General features: G+C 39.9%; 1 protein-coding gene across 1 annotated transcript in view; it reads left to right on the top strand.

The window, feature by feature from the left end:
- Positions 1 to 20803, top strand: part of afg2a (AFG2 AAA ATPase homolog A) — a 113465-nt gene that overhangs the window by 35697 nt on the left and 56965 nt on the right. The window contains exon 15 of the mRNA XM_061686740.1: positions 1692 to 1818. Coding sequence (XP_061542724.1) covers positions 1692 to 1818 — 127 coding nt within the window. The remainder of the gene's footprint in view (positions 1 to 1691; positions 1819 to 20803) is intronic.

Raw genomic sequence — 20803 nt, 5'->3', positions numbered from 1 at the left:
TAAATGTATTAAAAACAATCCGAAATACAAAAAGGGTTTAAAATCAAAATGGAAATTCATGCACTTTGGAATATAAATAAAAAATAACTACATTAAATTATATTAAAAATGAAAACAATGAAAGCTAACTGAAAAAAGATCATTATTTTCCATACAAAATAATTAAAAAGATAAAATCCTATTTTAAGAGGGATCTATTTGACTCTCACCAGGCTGCAAAAGTCTACAAATAAAAATGTTGCAATAGGCATCTGTGTTCTGGTACCTTTTGATGACATCATTGACAGTGTGGCTAACTTTTGCTGCCAACGGATTTATTTTCCCCTTTTACCTATGAAAGAAGCTGTTAATAGAGCACAAACGAATGCTTTCAAATGAGCAGTGTGAGTTTTACAAGATGAATATTAGCAATTAGAAGTGATGGATGTCACTTCCTCTTGCAGGGAAGTTGCCCGGTGAACCATCCATCCATCAAACGTGTCTTTTCTGGGCACATTTGTTGTTTCAACCCGTGTTTACTTCTTCTTCTAACCTACTCCATCACTTCACTTCAGAGGGGGCGAAGGTACTCACCCGCTGTACTTAAGTACAAGCACAGATAGGCTGTGAAACAGACTGGTAAAAGGAGATGCACTGATTCAAGTCCTTAATTAACATTTCAAAAAAGTACAAATCTGAAATCTACAACAAAGTACAAATCAATTTTTACTCTCATTATATACAATACCTGTGATCTGCAGTATATAACATGCAAAACTTTATTGGGGAAAAAAAAAACTTAAACTGAGATAATGTGGTTGCACAAATGTTTACAACCGCTTATAAGTGAGGATGGGACTGTTCAGAATTGACCTCACATTCAAACTCATATTCAGTGGGAGTCAGCAGAGATCTGCTACCATTTAAAGTGCTTCTGAGATGTTCTAGTATGATTTTCCTGACATGTCACAAAAACCTGGCATTTGAACAGGGTTGTGGAGACTTTTCATATCCACTGTACCTGAAAATTCTACTTAAGAACAGTAACAAAGTATTTATTCTTGGTTACTTTCCACCACTGCTTCACTGTCTGCTCATTTTTCCTGATCACATTTGTCATATATAAGTTTGTCATTTGGGGGGGGGGGGGGGGGGGAGGAGAAGAAAACTCTAACATAACAAAATAATATATTAAAAATGAAAACCATGCACAAATGAAAAATCCCTCCATTTGAACCCACAACCTCTGAACTGTGAGGCGTCCGTGCTAACCAGTCAGACATCACGCCACCACATAAATGATAAATGTATTTTTAAAATACTAAATGAAAAATAATAACAAAATTTAATGATATAAAAACAAGTTATTCAAAAAAAATTTCTGGAGTTTGAAAAAGGGAACAATAAAAAAGTAAATCAAAAATCATTTCTGGAGTTTGAAAAAGGTAACAAGCCTTTTCTTGACAAAGTAGAAGAAAGTACACAGATCTGTTTTTATATGTAAGTAAATGATCGTTGGAAAAATAAATACCCAAGTTAAATACATATGTCTACAAAAATGTCCTTAAGTACAGTAACACAGCATTGTACTTGGTTACTTCCCACCACTGCTTCACATTGTGTTTATTTTCCCCCACCTCACATCCATCATTCATCAAATCCCATCATTGACTCAAATTTTCCCCCCATGTTCGCCATTATTCCCACTCCAGCTCTTCTGGATCGGGCGGCGTGGGCGACAGAGTCCTGGCGCAGCTCCTGACAGAGATGGACGGCATCGAGCAGCTCGGCGACGTCACCGTACTGGCCGCCACCAACAGGCCGGACATGATCGATAAGGTAAACACACGCCAGGCTCCCCTTTGGTCCGTGATTGATAAGGACCCCCGCGTCCCTCTTTGTCTCCTCCTACCGCCAGTTATACGTGATTGATGAGGTTAAAGGTGCCTCTTTTCACTCTCCATTTGAAACGCCGCCATTGCTTTTTTTTTTTGCTGCGGATAACTACAACAGCACATTTCATTTACTTTATTTGGCTCACATGAGAAAATATTCACCGTTAATGTGACAGGTGGTATTTCGAAATGGAATAAATTGTTAAAAATCCATGATATTTCGACACACAATATCCCATTGTGACAAAGTGAAAATATATATATATATATCTTGAAATGTTTGCAAACTGATTAAAAATAAAAATCATAAAATGCTCAAATCATTAAACCTTTAGTCAGCACTTTATCAGCAATCTCAGCCTTAAAATTAAAAATGGGTTTAGCATAGCTAATTTTATTGTAAAAAATATACTTGCATGTCTTAAAGATTTTATATATATATATATATATATATATATATATATATATAAATTTTTTAATCTAAAATATATAATTGAATACATGTGTAAAAGCTAATATTTGAAGAGTTCATACAAAACTCTGATAGATGACTGATATATAATGGCATATTGCTGAATTATAATTCACCCAATATGTACAATGTATGAAACTGTATCTGCCTATGTATGCATAATAGTTCTATTGCACAAATCTGACATACGATAACCATTATGTAATGGATTAGTAATATCTATTTGAGCAACGAGTACAAATTGAGAGATATGAAAATGGATAATAATAATATTACATTGTAGAGGACGTTCGTTAATAACTATTTTCACTCATTATTGTCGAAAGAAAATCCAGATTTTCAATCTTGAGGCGACAACAATCTCGAACGGCTCCCGCGGAGTGAAGGAAGAGTTTTACAACACTTCTCAAACAGTTTAAAAGAGTTAATACATTTGTTTTTAAGCCATTTTCAACACTGAAAACTGTTTATATTAATCAAAAATAAAGGACGACGTGGAGACAGACCAATAGTATCGATTTTTGGAAAAAATATAAAATTGACCGTTATTTGGACACAAGGTTTCTGCCCAACATCGACGATATGTAAAATGTATAGCATTATTGCACAATGTCTAGGAACTATTTCTCTTCACAGAGTGGAGTGTTGTTATATAAGTGAAGAGTGAAGAGTACAAGCGGTCCACAAGGTTGTTTCCGGCATCTGTTCTTATTAACTCTTCTTCTTATGATATCGTCACTACAAGATGATTAGTTAGGACTTCTCCTTCTTGTCATTGGTGACCCCTGTGAAAGGCACATCTCCACGTTCCTCTATTCGTCTTCCTTTTATCTCCTGCCTGTACAACCCGTCCACAAAAAGCTTTCTTTGCTCTCTTATCCGCCCATCTCTGGCCTAATGAAATTTCCTGAGTGCTGATCAAAGTACGCGTCTGGGCCTTTTCAAAGGTACACAGGGAGGAGAATGTCCTGGTGATTCGTAAAGGGCAGAAGGCTCTGAGCCATCGCAAATACATTTGCATGGATGATGGAAGGAAGCATTTCATTGGGAAATAGAAAAAGAAATAGCCTTCTGAATGCAAGCAGCTCATTGGTCAAGTGGTTTTCACAGCTGCCAAGCTCGAATCTTTGTGTCTAGTTTATGTTGGGGTAGTCGGACTTCCTCAGACCTTCCAAAGGTTACGGACCAGTTTGTTTTCTGACTGGAAAAAGTGTGGCGTCTATTTTAGGCGGGCGTACTTTTGTCTCAAAGACCCTGTATAGTGAACTCAAGAGATTTGTTTCAAAATACATTATACGTTTGATGATGAGTGCGAAACATGTGCGAAGACAAAGCGTTTTTTTTTTTTTGTCACCATTTAACTTTTCTGGATTTTTTTTGTGGCATGGCGGAAATGATGTCCAGTAACACATGCGCATGAGTCGCCCCTCTCCCGTTACATAAGAACATGAGCAGCTTCGTGGCTTTCTGGTCATGTTCATTGTATCCTCAAGCAATTTGGTGACTTCCCAAATGTATGAGTTGAAATCACTCTGTAAAGTTTCTTTCTCTGCTACGAATAAAGGACCAATTGACTTTGTGTGAGTCATTGCTGCCACATTCAAATTATATAGCCAATAAAATTAACTGTATCAGAGTTGTGCAGGTGAGAATCTGGACTACAATGAAATATATTGTATATAAAATAAATCTGTGATACACTGAACCCAGTAAAGTGGACCGCGACATAGCGAGGGATTACTGTACGCAGTACTTAGCGATTTGTATTCATATTTTTATCTTATTTTGTTTGGGTGGGGACATTCAAATTTGATAGGTTTGTCTGTGATGTGTCAAATTTACATTTCTTGGGGGGGGGGATTTATTGAGGAACGACCACTGCTGGGGTGGCCATCATGGAAATACTGTAGTGGTTGACTTTAAGTCCACGCCAACCCTGGTTTGTTTCTTGTATACAGAATGGATCCATCACCACAGTGGCGGCGTGACAGCAGCTTCCTTTTTCTTGACAAGCGGCTGTTCGCTCATTTCCATCTCCTTTTGTAGCCTTCAAACTGAGAAACACCCAGTTTCAATTTGCGAAGATGTAGGGGGGAACTCTGTTAGGGAGGGGAGGTCAGTCAGACTTTTTGTTGCTGGCTTGGACAGATGGTTAGCCCCATGCTTCTCCCCTCCACAAGTGGGCCTCTCTGGAAGTGGTCTCCCTGGCAGCTGAGAAATCACATTAGGACCCCCCCCCCCCCCCCCTCCCAACTGAGTGTATTGCTCATAAATGGGCTCGCAGTCACTTATACTGCGGTGGAAAACTGTCAACGTAAGACAGATCTTTATGAAATGAATGTTAACTGATGCAGTGTCGAGTCATGTAGATGTGGAACACTCTACCTAACCCTTGGCGTACACCCCCCCCCAAACCCCCCAACAACAACTACCCCTGGCATCCCCTGATGGTTTCACCTCCCTGCCCACCTTCACCACAGCAGACACGGGTGGTCATTCCAATGCAAATGGAAGGAAATGATGGTGGGGGTGAATAGGGGATGCTGGATGTCAATGCAGTCATTGTCAGCTGTTGGTGGTGAAGAGGAGGCTCCTAGGGTGCCTCAGCTGTTTGAGTAGTGGGGGGCGGGGGCAGGATGTGGAAACAAGTGGAGTGAAAGTGCATTGATTCCAGTGGGGAGGGAGCGGACCTGTTGTCCATCATTCAAGCATCCCTGCAGGAGATTTACAACCCCAATTCCAATGAAGTTGGGACGTTGTGTTAGACATAAGTAAAAACAGAATACAATGATTTGCAAATCATGTTCAACCTATATTTAATTGAATACACTACAAAGACAAGCTATTTAATGTTCAAACTTTATTGTTTTTAGCAAATAATCATTAACTTAGAATTTTATGGCTGCAACATGTTCCAAAAAAACTGGGACAGGGTCATGTTTACCACTGTGTTACAACACCTTTTCTTTTAACAACATTCAATAAATGTTTGGGAACTGAGGACACTCATTGTTGAAGCTTTGTAGGTGGAATTCTTTCCCATTCTTGCTTGATGTACAGCTTCAGCCGTTCAAGATAATTCATAATGCGTCTCCCATTTTCAATGGGAGACAGGTCTGGACTGCAGACAGGCCAGTCTAGTACCCGCTAGTAAATAAGCAGGGGCGTCCATGAAAAAGACGTTGCTTGGTTGGCAGCATATGCTTCGCTCTCCAAAACCTGTATGTACCTTTCAGCATGAATTGTGCCTTCACAGATGTGTAAGTTACACATGCCATTGGCACTAACACAGCCCCATACGATCGCAGATGCTGGCTTTTGAACTTTGCGTCCATAACGGTCCGGACGGTTCTTTTCCTCTTTGGCCCGGAGGACACGATGTCCACAATTTCCAAAAACAATTTGAAACTCGTCGGACCACAGAACACTTTTCCACTTTTCATCAGTCCATCTTTGATGTCGGGCCCAGAGAAGCCGGCGGCGTTTCTGGGTGGTGTTGATAAATGGCTTTTGCTTTGCATAGTAGAGTTTCAAGTTGCACTTACGGATGTAGCGCCGAACTGTATTTATTGACATTGGTTTTCTGAAGTGTTCCTGAGCCCACGTGGTGATATCCTTTCCACATTGATGTCGGTTTTTGATGCAGCGCCGCCTAAGGGATCGAATGTCACGGGCATTCAGTGTTGGTTTTCGGCCTTGCCGCTGACATGCAGTGATTTTTCCAGATTCTCTGAAGCTTTTGATGATATTATGGACAGTAGATGATGAAATCCCTAATTTCCTTTCAATTGTATGTTGAGGAACATTGTGCTTAAACTGTTGGACTATTTTCTCACGCACTTGTTCCCAAAGAGGGGAACCTCGCCCCATCTTTGCTTGTGAATGGCTGAGCGATTCAGGGAAGCTCCTTTTCTTTCTAATCATGGCACCCACCTGTTCCCAATGAGCCTGTTCACCTGTGCGATGTTCCAAACAGGTGTTTGATGAGCATTCCTCCACTTTCTCACTCTTTTTTGCCACCTGTCCCAGCTTTTTTGGAACGTATTGCAGCCATAAAATTCTAAGTTAACGATTATTTGCTAAAAACAATACAGTTTATCAGTTTGAACATTAAATATCTTGTCTTTGTAGTGTATTCAATTAAATATAGGTTGAACATGATTTGCAAATCATTGTATTCTGTTTTTATTCATCTTTAACACAACGTCCCAACGTCATTGGAATTGGGGTTGTACTAAGAGTGACGTCCATTGTTTTTAATTATGACAACAAGCTTATGTGATTAGCGAAGGAGTTCCATTCGCTTCAGGTTGGGATTTCAAGTTAGTCTTTTTAGTCAGGGTTGGGCTTTCAAAGTAGGATTTCAAGACAGTATAAGGGTTTCATGTTGGGATTTAAAGCCGGATTTAGCGTTTCAAACAAGGGTTAGGGTTTTAAATCAGAGTTTCAAGCCCTTCAAAACTGGGGTAAGTTTTTCAAGAAATGTTTAGGTTTTAGGTTCCGGTTTGCAATGAGCTAACCCTTTGCAACGGTCTGCCAAATAGTGAGCCTACATTTAGTCTTCTTTGATCCTGACAATGGAAAATATTAGCATTCATGGCCCTGACAATGCATACTGTATTACCCAATGACATTATGGCAAATTTCCCCAGGTTCAACTCTGTCAACCTTGTGAGGGCCATCCATGTATGGCGTGACTAATATAGCTGAATCCTAGCCCGACTAACATCGGGAGACTCAGAGTAGAACAGCACGTTCCCCACACTTCCTGAGGAATAAAACAAAATGTGCCATTTCTTGTTGTTTACTCCACATCTGCTGGAAATCAGGCGCAGGAAAGGATTGCGGCGTTGTGCATTCTTTGGCGCAGAAAGCAAAAATAAATATTGAACCAATCTGCGGGAATTTCAAGCATGCACTTTTCCACCGGGATTTGTTTTAATTGAAGACCGCGTTGCCAATTAACCATTTTGTAGCTTGATTTGTCGCTTGGTTCCCTCGCTGGAATTATACGACGAATGCGGCGGCTTTGTAGACGCGGTCGGAAGCACAAAGAAGTGTAATGTGTCTGTCTTCCTCAAGCCGACTTGCAAAAACTTCAAGCGGAAAAACTAGTTTACATGAGAATAAGACACTAGAAATGAGAGTTTTAGTTTATTTGCGATTTTGATAAGTTAAGCGTACAGGCGACAAGGTTTCTTAAAATCTGACTCATTCGAAGACAAGGTTAGATAAGGTTCGTGTTTCAAAGTATTTTTTTCCCCCCAGCCACATTTAGGGTTTTGGATTATGTTTTCAAGCCAGTGTTAGGATTTCCAGTTAGGCTTTGAAATAGCTAAGCATGCCAAATAGTGAGCCAATAGTCTTCACAATGGTAAGGTGGTTAAAGCAAAGTAGTGTGGCAGTATCTTGCCAAATCGTGAGCCACAATCAAAAGATTGTGTAGGTGGTTGGGTTATGTTGAATAATTAGCACCACTATGGTTATTTAGTATCTCGTCTTAACAACAAGCTGTCCTGCTCAGTGGTTGCCTGCCCCCTCACAAAATATTCGCTGCATCTCCAAGGAAAGCTTTGCTGCTTTATTGTTTCAGTGAATTGGCCATTTGTTTAAGAGCCTTGCTACCAGGAGGCTAAAGTGCTGCAGATTACAAACAGATGTTTTTGGTTTTGTTTTTCTTGTTGTTCTGGACCACAAGTGACCAACTGGGCTCTTATCAGATCGCTGAGGTAGACAAACAGAAGCCAGGGAAGTGGACTTGATACAAAGGAACGCGCTCTCTTCAAAGACAAACTCACTAAATTCAAGATAAGAATCCAACCTGCTGTCCATAATGCCAGAATGCGGACTGCTTTTACAGTCTGTTGTTTGTTAATGAGTTACAAAGGAATAATTTATAAGCCATTTATAAAACTTTTATGAAGCGCTCCCTACCAAAAAAAATAGAATCACCTCCCACAAAAGGCAAAGTAAATGCCCTTCAATGTTGTTTCTGCACAGGAGAGGGCGCTAACTCTGAATTTCAATTTACAGGGGTACAGCTCGCTAAATTAGAATGCGGCAGAGAAAGTCATACATTATATAGATTCATTAAAAACTTGGGAAAATAATTTTGAGAGGGCAAATTCCTGTCTAATTTTATATATATATATACATATATGTATGTGTATATATACATATATGTATGTGTATATATACATATATATGTGTGTGTGTATATATACATATATACATGTGTATATATATATATATATATATATATATATGTATATATATATATGTATATGTATGTGTATATATATATATATATGTATGTATATATATATATATATATATGTATGTATATATATATGTATGTATATATATGTATGTATATATATATGTATATATATGTGTGTATATATATATATATGTATGTATATATATATATATATATATATATATATATATGTATATATATGTGTATATATATATATATGTATGTATATATATGTGTATATATATATATATGTATGTATATATATATATATATATATATATATATATATATGTATGTATATGTATGTATATATATATATATATATATATATATATATATATATATATATATATATATATACACATACACATATATATATATATATATATATATATATATATGTGTATGTGTATATATATATATATATATATATATACACATACACATATATATATATATATATATATATATGTGTATGTGTATATATATATATATATATATATATATATATATATATATATATATATATATATATATGTATATACACATACACATATATATATATATATATATATATATGTGTATGTGTATATATATATATATATATATATATATATATATATATATATATATATATATATATATATGTATGTGTATATATATATATATATATATATATATGTGTGTATATATATATGTATATATATATATATATATATATGGGGAAAGAACTGCACTTACATAGCGATAGATATATAGATAAATGCCATAGGAATTAAAAAATTGACCATTGTAAAGAAAAAAGTTGTAAAGTAACTAATAAATTAATAGAATTTAGAGAAAAAACTTCTCATGTTATTAGAATAAAAAAGTTTTTCAAGATAAAGTTCTGACGTTATAATATTAAATTTGAAAATAATTGACTTTATTCTCACAAGATTGAGTTTTTATCCCAACCAAATCTAACTTTTTTTTGTTTTTTCTCTTCTCTAAATTCAACTTTATTCTTAACATTACAACTTTGTTCTGTTTCTTTATGTGCACTGCATTTGAATTCAATTCATATTTAAGTGCGGTTTTGTACCCCCTATATTTAAATGCAATGCTCTGCAAACTTGTCTGTGTGCGCATTGTTTGGGTCCGCGCCAAACGTTTGATTATGATCGAGTCTAAATTCAAATCAGGTTTTGTTGAAATCTCTTGGATCAAAGTGACTTTTTCCCTCGGTGTTTATTCCATTGATGTCAAGCACGTGGCCTCAATTCAACACAACGTTGGCTGCGTGCTGCCGGGACTTTAAAACAAGCGCTCCACGTCGATAAAGGTGCGCATTCATTCTGAGCAGCCTGAACATCTGCCAGTATTTCTCCCCCCCCGAGCCAGTGTGGACATTTGTTAATTGCAATCACGATCAAATTGCAGCCCTGTGTAATTAGTGGGCAGCTTGGTAAATATTCAGATATTAGCAAAAGTGGAGCTTTGACTTCCTCCTTTGCATTCAAAGCACACGTCGGTGATTGCTGCTCCGCGGATTTGCATCCCACGTCTTAATCATTGGCATTTACCACCTTGAGGCCAGGGAGAAACTCGTGTGTTCTTTCACATAAACATACAGATAGTCCGCCGGCTTTCAGAACAAAAGCCAGCAATTCCCAACCTTTTTAAAGCCGAGTCTTCAAGCTGTTTATTGCCGCTGCCAGTTGAAGTTTACTCTCAAACTAAACGCAAAACAAAAAGCGAATTACACGTTGTGTATTTAAAACAATCTTGCAACAGTCCGTTTAGTCTAATGCAAACAAACAATGCAAAACACCATAGACGAGCTAACGAATACTACCGATAGTTGCTGTGTTCTAATACTTTAAGCCAGTGATTCTCAAATGTTGTGCCCACATTTTCATTTTGTTGCCAAGTTGCGACCAGCTTTAACAGAAGTTAAGAACAACAAAGAACATGTATTTTTCGAAAATAGCCTTGAAAACATCCATCCGTTTTCTGAGCCGCTTCTCCTCCCGTATATCATATTTTTAAACATAACTACCCCTTTATATGTTCAAAATGCTTTTTCAAGCACCTCATTAAGAAACTGAGTATGAACATAACAACTCTGTGCACACAGATAAATAAAGCTAATATTCTGTTTTTTGAATGACAGGTTGATTGCACCTTCTGCCCACTAGTGGAAGAGCATTTCATTTTGCTGCCTGTCAGTATACGTGGTTTGCACACATAGATGGATAAAGATAAATTATTTGTAGTAAATACATCAGAATTTTCAGACCAATTAAGTGGAATTGGATAATTTTCAGTGATGTCACTCAGTCGTTGGGAAATCCTGCCTTACAGTGTTGAAATTTGAATTTAGGAGCAACTGCTTAAATCCTTGTCAGCTGTATTTCCTTGTCAAGTCAATCATACATTGGAGGAATACCTTCCACATAACCCAAATATCCCGGGGCTTAACGTATGCATGTCACATACACTCGTCTTAATTGCTAACTTCATAAAGGAATGCACACGGAAACGTCTGGCGTGAATCCGCCGCCTTCTTGCTCTCTGAATTTTGTTTTGTTGGAAAGCTCCACCGTGAACATATACTCGACAGGAGCAGCCCAAAAGCAAAACTGGTCATTTTCTAGAGGTGGGACTAAGTCACATATGTTTAAGTCAAAAAATAAGTCTTGACCTTCAAGTTTCAAGAAAGTTCCAAGTTGTAAAATTAGTAAATTTCAAGATCCTGTAAAGTGAAATCTAAGATTTTTTTTTTTCTAAATACGTGATGCATGTTTGAAAATAATTGCTGAAAATGTGTAAACTGAGAACTATGTAGTGCTGAATTGTGGCGCTATAGCATTAAAACATTTTTCACCGTTTCAGTTTTCCACATTTTTGGCGTGTGGCTAAAACAGCGTCCAGTGATACCCAGTGGGGCGTCCGGATTGAGTCGCCCCTCCCGCACTGTCGAAGAACTAGAACTCCGTTGTTCACATCAGTGGTTATCCAGCGCAATTACGACATTTAGTTCACTAGCTAGCTATGCCTACACCCCGAAAATAGTCGCTGGCGTGACTGCTTTAGAGCACCTCGTTGTTGGCCGTAAGTGCGCATACGTCACCCAGAAAAAGACGTAAGTGCGAGGAGGGAGGGGGAAAATAATAGATAAGTCTGACTTGACAGCCAAAGGCTTTAGAGTGCCTCGTTGTCAGCCGTGAGTCCGTGCACATCATGGGGACAAGGCGGAAAACGAAAAAAAAAACCCAACAAGTCCCACGTGACGGCCAGCGTCTGGGCCAGGCTTCGCGCTGGCGTGGCAGCTTAAGAGCGCCACAATGTCACGGGGTGCAAAAGCCCCCCCGCGACAATCCAGTCAGTGCAGGCTTTTGGTAGATAAACTATTTTCGCTGCTCAAACATGTAGTTATGTGTCGTGTTGAAAAAGATGCCCGAATGAAGTAGCATCCATTTTTTCCCAGGTTGTAGAAGTGTTATTTGATTAACAGTTGACAGTTGAGCGTGGCGTGGTTTCTACGCATTTAGCTGACACGCGCACAACCGCATTCCAGAGCCGAGACATCGGCTTGACTTTTCTCGATTTTGAAGCCCCAATTTACATACTTACAAATTCAAATCTGGAAGGGTTGTTAACAGCGCTCCTCTTTTCGATCTTTCAAATTTCAAGTCGGGTCTTAACCTGCAAGTACCAAGTTGTAAAATTGAGTTAAGTCCCATGAATCAAGTCCCGCACCTCTGCCATTTTCTAGTTCGTATCTTGGCCAAATGTTGTCTTATCCTCTTTGTGATGAGCCAGGAGAGAAGGAATCTGTAACGGAGTCTGTCTTAAAGGATTAAAAATGGAACACGCTGTCCTACGCGAGATGGGTTGTCAATACATTTTTCAGCATTGCTCCGAACAGAACACAATGTTCTGAATACCGACCGCGAGCATCTGCGCTCTGACAAGAGTATTCCAAAGTTGTCATGTTGTCAGGATGCAGTAAAGAAAGTTAAGCTACAGTGACAAAAAAATAAATAAATCTCAGTGTGTGTTTGCGAGCAAGTAATGGGATATGGAAGATCTATGGGAAGGTGTGTGTGTCTCAGCATGGAGGATCCCTCGGCAAGTGTCCAACTTCAAGAGCTGTATTAGGATCAGTTTACATGTGTGTGTGTGTGTGTGTGTTTCTCTCTGTGTGGATCCGTGAATACCACCGCAGTCTGCAAAAACAAACTAACTCAAGTTATCTGCGGTCTGTTTTTTTCCAACAATCACATCAGAAAAAATAAAACTCAAGAGCGCACTAACAAACAAAAAAAGGTATATCTACTGAAATAATGAAGAACTTGTATCAATTTATTCACAAATTTACTACAAAGCTGTTATTGTGTTGTATGAACAGCATTGTGGGAATGAATCTGGTTTTAGGATTATATTTTTATTAGCGTTGGGTATTAATGTTTTTCCCCCCCCCGATAAAAAGACGAACATTACCGCTGCTGCATGTTTTTTTTTTTTTTTTTTTTTTTTTTTTTTTTTTAAATATGCCTCCTTCCAATGAAAATCCAAGTTGTTGTCACAGTGCCAACGAAAGCTGCCATTTTTCATGTCCGACTAAGATGGCCCAAATAAGCCCCTCCGTCCAGCTCACTGTCCATCATAAACTTCACACTTCAGTTGAACCATTGTGCTACTCTGTTTCACATAGCCTCTAAATCACTTGTGATAGTACCTCTGATGCCGGGAAGTTCCTGGTTTGACTTCGACCTTAGTCTAGTGTCCATCGTAGAAGTGAGTGTGTGGTGTCAAACCTCGCAACCTGGTCCCGTCATCCTCCTACTCCCTTTCAAACAATCTCGATTACATCTGTGATGCTACCTCGGAAGCTGGGAAATTTGCGGCTCGAGTTAGACCCCAATCACTCAGAACAGCGACAGGAAAATGCTGGCTTTCATGGGGATTTGAAAGGGGATAAAGTGGAATTGTCCATGGGAGAAATGAGTCTCGAGTATTCAACCTTACATCCTGGTCCTGGAATGAGGCTATTCCCTTTTACAAAGCCTATATGAGTTCTGTGGTACTACGTCAGAAGCTACGAAATTTGTGGGTCCACTTGTTCTCTGATTGGTGGTTTGAAAGGGGCTAAAGTCGAATTGTCCACGCGAGAAGTGAGTCTTGGATGTAAAACCGCACACCCCCAGTCCAGGCATTTGCTACTCTCTTTCACATCGCCTCTGTTACACCTATGATACTACCTCGGAAGTCGGGAAATTCATGTGCAGGAAAAAAGCCAGGTCCCCGAATTGCCCACCTTCAGAGGTAGTATTGGAGCTATTATCTGTGTGTGAGGGTATTCCGCAATGATGGGATAGGGGTGTAAAGTTTAACCCCCGACCCTTACTTCGCCCTCCCTGTTGTGTCGAAAGTAATGGTCACCAATACTCAGGTCTTCTAATTATCTGCTTGTAGGATGTCCTGTCTCTGCGTGAAACCGCAGTCATAACAATGTCCCTCCCGCCTTGTTCTGTACAAAAGTCACAGACCGATAAAGGCAGAATCTTCTGATACTGTCCTGGTACTTGCAATTTTGCGGGATCTCTTCGTGAAAGAGGCTCAAGAACATTTTGCCGTGATCTTTGCAGTATTCAAATCAGACAATTCACCATTTTTAGTTATTGGCGTGTTGTGTGTGTTCTGTGTGTGTTTGTTTGCTATAAAGAAGGAAATGAGAGCTCTTTGTGTTATCTCGCAGACGATCTTCCGGCATGTGTCGTCTTGCCTCTTGGCAAGCCGAGACCACCGGCGTCCTTGGAATGCTCTCCATTCAGGAAATCTCGTTCATTCTCATGGAAGGCTGCTCCCCTCCTGCAATAATGCTCCCAAGCTGACATTTTTCCACCCACAAGAATGTATATTCCAGGTTAGCTTTAGAACACTGTTAGAGTGTGGTGTTCAATTGGTGTTGTGCAGGGGTTCTCAAACTTTTTGGGATCGAGGGACCCCAGACGGGGAAGAAATTTCTTCAAAGGACCCCCTCATAATCGTAATATCTACAATGTGTACTCGTAAATGCCATGCAAATTACAAGAAAAAAATGTGTAATCTTTCCAAGAACATAGACATTTTTCTCTAAAAAGCTAGTCCTGTGTTAAAAATTGACTTCATTACTGTAACAATACTCAAAATGACTTTAGTCATGCAGCAATGTCAGATTTATGCGATTATAAGTCACCATCATATCAGAGATCTTAACTGGCCCAAGGCTAAAGTAAGAAGGAATAATTGGTTATGTTTCTTTTATGTCGGTATCCACTTTTAAAAAATGATACGGCATAATTTATTGCAAATTGTTTTACGCAACTCTGAGTTACGGCTCGCAGACCTCAGTTTGAGAAGTGCTAGTTTAGTGTAAATAGTGTATATAGTATGTTCTAACCACTTTATCTGGCCTCTTGAACAACAAGAAGCCATCTTTGCCCACAGCCGGATGCACTCATACAGAATGGAAGGTGGCTGGGGAGCAGCTGGTGGGGCTAACAAATAATACCCTCTTTGTACCTTCCAAATATCCCCTGCCGAAGCCCCCGGAGCTCGTCTCCCCGCTCCAGGCTTCCCAACATCACATTAAGGGCTGCTTACAAGTGTAAAAGCTTTAGGTCTTTTGGGGGGGGGATTTGAAATGGGAGTATGCCGACTAGCTTGGGTAATGTTTCTACATTGTGTCCCCTTTTCCCCCCTCTGTTTGAGAAAAAGCAGGTATGTGCGAGGTCCATTGCCACGTTGGGTGAATGGCGAAACAAACGGGCTTTTGTTTGCTATACAGTGGTGCCTCGACTTACGATATTTGAACACAAGTGCTGCGGCAACACTTGTAGGCAGACAATATAACAACACTCATTGGCATATGTTCTTTGTCCTCCACGAAAGCAACTAATATTACTGTAGCTTACTGAGCTTAGAAGAGACCGTCATTGTGTATTTATTTTGAAAGTATTGTATTGCCCCCTATTGGCCAAGGTGAGGACACCAGAAGGAGCATTTGTTTTGTATGTTATAACATATGTATATGTTCGAAACATTTTTGTTGGTGTTTTTTGTGTGAAACCTGGAACAGATTACTGGCATTTTCTATTCAATTAAATGGATAATGATAATCTGAGACTTGTGTGTTTTGAGTTACAAGCGTGGTCACGGAACGACTTGATCTTGTAAGTCAAGGGACCGCTGTATTTTCAGAGGCATGTCAGACAAGCTAATGGGAGTAACAGTATCCCGACATCTATGTATCGCCAAGCTAATTTCCACTCAGTATTAATAGCTTATTCATTTCACGGTTCATATACATAAACGCTAGACGGACACCCTGTGGGACAGACATTGTGGTGGTGTGTTACCACACTTTTCAAGTTCCTATGAGATCTATTGTACTAGTTAACCAGCGACCCTGGTGGAGAGACGACGACAACAACAACAAAGTGGGACAGAAGCACTGCGGAGGTCTTTGAGGCCTTTCGGGGCCCCCTGCCGCTTCTTGGCAGAAGCCTCACTTCATTTCCTCTTTCACAAAGATGAATGGCCGTGTGAAAGGGAGGCTGTTTGCTGGAGCTTTTACCTTGCTCTATATTCACGTGTCATCTCCAAGTCATGTACCTCTGTAAGGAAAAAGACAAATAGCACTGTATTGTATAAAACAATAAAAGAGCATGTAAATTCATAAACTGGTTAAATAAAGTGTAATTACTGTACAATGGGACAAGTGAAGTCACAGCAACATCTATAGTTTTGTATGTGTGCCTTCAAGGGGTGTGGCCTTGTTAATGACGTCAGCAACATGGTCGGTTATTCTGCATGTGAGCATCTGGACGTGAGACGTGGCTTACAGAAGCTCCTTGCAAGTATTGTCATTTTGTATGTGTGTGTTTGACCTAGACGCCACTAGATGCCGCTGAAGCCCTCCATAATAGGAAAGTAGTAATTGGCGTCAAGGACCAATCTTGAAGCGATACATCTCGACTGTTCATATTGTATGTTGAGGAGGAACCAAGAATAGCTCAAATCTGCAAGTAATTAACAACTTTCCGAAAATATTGATCATTGCTAATAGATGCTACAAGATGGCAAAGCACTACTTATGTCTAAATGAAACTCAATTTACTTCAACATAGTTCATTGACACCAAGATGGCACAGAAGTGCTAGTTTATTCTTGCATGGATGTCAGATTTATGCAAAGCTACGTCATAATTGCAGCAGAGCTTTTAATTGGCTCAAAGCTAAGGTAGGGAGACGTAATCTGTTTATTATTTCAGTTTTATTGGCGCGCCAGTCGGTCCGCATCTGTAGCTGTGTCCTTTTATAAATGATATGACAATCATTTATCGTATTTCAAATTATTTTGTGGACCCCCAAAGCTACGGTTCGCCGACGTGGACAAGGGGGTGCTCGGTGTCAAAGGGCCGCGGGGAGGTCCCGGCCTAAATCTTCCACTGTCCTCCAGGTCACATCCCCAAACTAATCTCCTTTATCTTCCCCCTCTTCCTCCTCCTCGTGGCGATGGCCTCGGGGAGACGTGTGGCTAAACCCTCCTCTGATCCCCTCGCCACCCTCCCCTCCACCCCCGTCCCCTCTCCGTGGGCCTCGGAGCTGGCCGGCCTTCCCTTTTGGCTTTCCCTGCTTCCTTCCTTCCTCAGCTCCTCCACTAATAGCTCCCTTGTTCCCGACTAGTGGGGGGCTGCCAGCTGAGCGGTCATTCGTGGAAGATTCATTCTCGGCATGCTAATTGTAAACAGACTGAGAGAGAATGAGCGAGGGAGAGGAGAATGGAGGAGCGTTCAAATCGTTTCCTCCCCTCTCGCATATCTGCGCCATCTTTATGGCTTATCCGGTTGCTGCTTTGCTACCCTGCCTCCCTTCTCATTGAGCCACACTAAATCACACCGTAGTTACTGTGTGCTAAATGTTGTGTCGAATTAGTCTACTCCCTCAAATGCTTGCTTTTGGGCTCCGTTCCAACAGATCTGCATTCTTCTTCTTCCCAAAAAGATTTTTTTGTCAGGTACTAACGCCACTTTTCCATTTTCTAACTATTGACAGTTTTCCTAAAAGCAGCTACTACTTCTGGTCAGCCCTGCGTCCCACCTTATCTGACCATTTTGCTGTCTTAGAATGGTATTCTCCATACTCTCCACTTGGCTACAGCGCTCTTGCTGCCCATCGTCTCCTCTCAGATGAAATTAACCTCCTGACTGAGAAATGAATGCAATAATGCATTTGTTGACGTGCCTCGTTCAAACTGATTTTGAAAGTTCCTCTGGATGCTATAGTGTTATACTCCACAGTCTCCATTTGACTGCAACACTCGTACCGCCCACAGTCTCCTCTTAGAAGAAATTAGTCTAAATGAAAAATTAATGCAGCAATGCATTTGTTAGTGTACCTCGTTCTGACTGATTTTGCAAGGTTTACTTTTCTAATAACTCTGGGTGCTGTAGCGTTATACTCCACAATCTTCACTTAGCTGCAGCACTCCTGCTCCCCATAGTCTCCTCGTGGATGAAATTAGTCTCCTTACTGAGAGGTGATGACAAGAATGCCTTTGTTAACATCCCTCGTTCAAACTGATTTTGCAAGGTACTTTTTTTTTAGTACCACTGAAAGCTGCAGTTGCAGTGCTCCATTTTCTTGCCGCCCTCAGTCTCATCTCAGATATATATTCCAAGCCATAAATACAAGAGACCCTCATTCACCTCTGTTGTTGTCGTTCCCCCCCCCCCCCGACTAATATTGAAGGTACTTTTTTAGTTCCTCTTTAAGCAGCTGTATTATACTCCGCAGTTTGCACTTTGCTGCAGCGCTCCATTTTCTCGCTGCCCGTACTCTCCTCTTGGGTGGTTAATCTCTTTAACAGAAGTACATACAGGAAACTGTCGTTCTCTTCTGTTATTGTTTGTAAATACAGGAGACCCTCTTTCTCCTCGGTTGTTGCTTGTTGCCCTGAAAGCGTAAGCATTCTATTCCAGAGTCTCCACTTTGCTGCAGCGCTCCCTTTTCTCACTGTGCTGTCTTGCCTCGAATGAAATTCACCTGCACTTCATTTCTCCAAAGCTTTTGCAGTACGTCTTCTAAAAGACCACACAGCGTTTGTTGCTTGTTATAAACATGACTAATTCTGCGAGTAAATCTTATGATGCCGGTTTAATGTCACCTCTGCAGGAAGAAGGATATCATTGTCATATTACTTGTGTAAATACACATGTTTGTGATGTTAGCTGTTTTGTCCAAGGGCAAGATGGCAGATGCTGTAACGGATTAGTGTTGTTTATTCAGGGGTGCATGCTCACTTTTTGTTTGTTGTCATAGCAGCACATGAGCATGAAAAGAACTTGTTTGTGCGCAGTAAAGGGATATCATGACACATTTGCAGCCGGAATTATTAGATTTGTTTAAACACAAAGGCCGGTGGTGTATATAGTGTTTTTCTCATGGCTATGGAAAATAAGAAAATAACAATCCAAGGCTAAACAATCCTAATTAGGTTCAGCACCTTGATGCCACTCCACAGTGTTTAGTGGAAATCAGTCACATTTGTTTCATGTAATTTTGATAAGAAACAAATGCAGGTTTAAGGAGTTTTTTTTTTGTTGTGGCTCAGATAAACAGTAAAATATCTGGCAGAATCTCTGTGTAAATAAAAAAGCCTATGCCTCTCCACACTGTTGTGTGGCAGTCAGTCAAATAGTTTCAGGTAGTTTCAGATTTTCTGTTACAGCGCTTATGTGGCAGTTTTGTTGGATTTATTTGTCATTTAAACAAAAAGCCCATACCACGCCACAGTGTTAGATGGCAATCAGTCAAGTACAGTGGAACCTTCAGTTTTCACATACCCTAGTTTTCGTACGATTTTTTATTTTTATTTTCTATCTAAATTTTGTCCCAGTTTTTGTACATCCGCTCAGTTTTCCAACAAAATGGCGTGAGTCAGACATTTATTTCCCAAAATCGATACACATTCAGCCGAAATATTTTGTGTTCAAGGTGGCAAGGCATATTCTACAGTACAAGGTTTTCTAACAACTCAAGACAATAACCGTGCTGGTCTGCTCGACAACACTTGGGCAACCTTGGGATAATACATCCTGTCAAAAATCTGAACTTTAAAAAAAAAAAAAAGCATACGGCCTAATAACACACTTTAACATACTTTCTTTGGCCAAATGGTGGCTTTAATTATCAGTCAGGCGCAATAAACAAGCACATAATACTTTTAAGTGCGATTGCTTAATAGTCCACCATGGGACCAAAGAAAGTGTAGTGAAACTATTATACTGGCATGCTTTTATTTTGAAGGGCTGACTTTTGACAGAATGTATTTCGCCAATGTTGCCCTAACTTGCCTGAGTGTTGCCGATCAGACCGGGAGGGTCGTTGTTGCCTTGATTTGTTAATAAAAGCTTGCATTGTTTAATATGCTTTGCTGTCTGTTGAACCCTTTGTACACAATACGAGTGCCAGCCATCTGATAAAGAATCACGAAAAAATTCAAGAAAGAAACCCCCCGAGCAAAATGCGAAAACTTCTTCCATACGCTATCCCGAATCCTCAATAAAGAGAAAGATCGTGTAGATGAAAGGCAAAATGGCCGTGATTTATAACTTCTGAGAGGGCCTAATTTTTGAGTCAATGATGGTATTCTTTTAGCAGGCAGAATTCCATGCATTTACTACTTGGAAAAAAAATAAATAACTTCTTTGGAACCAACTTGGGATGTTTTAAAGATGACTATTAAGGAAAAAGCAGCCCAGCGGCCAGCACGCACAGCATGTCCTCTAACATATAGTTAGCCTACAGGCTTTTCCTGTGGTTAATTCCTTTGCCAATACCGATTTATTTCTATTTTCCCTTTCCCAAACTAAAAAAAGGAACGGCCCGACTATTCTCTGTGTCAAAAACCTTCACTTTCCGCCTTGATTATGGTGTATGGTTTCTCACAAAGATAAACAAAGCGTGCTAAATGCGGCGCGGCCAATTGGTCCGATCCCCGAACGAGGGGGCGACGCAGAGAAAGCAATTAGGAAGACGGAAGCCACAAATTAGAAGCTGCTTGCCCAGAAGACTGCATCCATTTTGTTTTCATCAGCAATAATTGAAGAGCTGTCTTTGCTGTGCCAGCCCGCATTCCAGGACAGCTACATTGCTTGAGGCTCCA

This window comes from Phycodurus eques, chromosome 9 (assembly GCF_024500275.1).
Source record: "Phycodurus eques isolate BA_2022a chromosome 9, UOR_Pequ_1.1, whole genome shotgun sequence".
NCBI classification, from domain to species: domain Eukaryota; kingdom Metazoa; phylum Chordata; class Actinopteri; order Syngnathiformes; family Syngnathidae; genus Phycodurus; species Phycodurus eques.
This window is presented reverse-complemented; position numbering and strand designations above follow the sequence as displayed.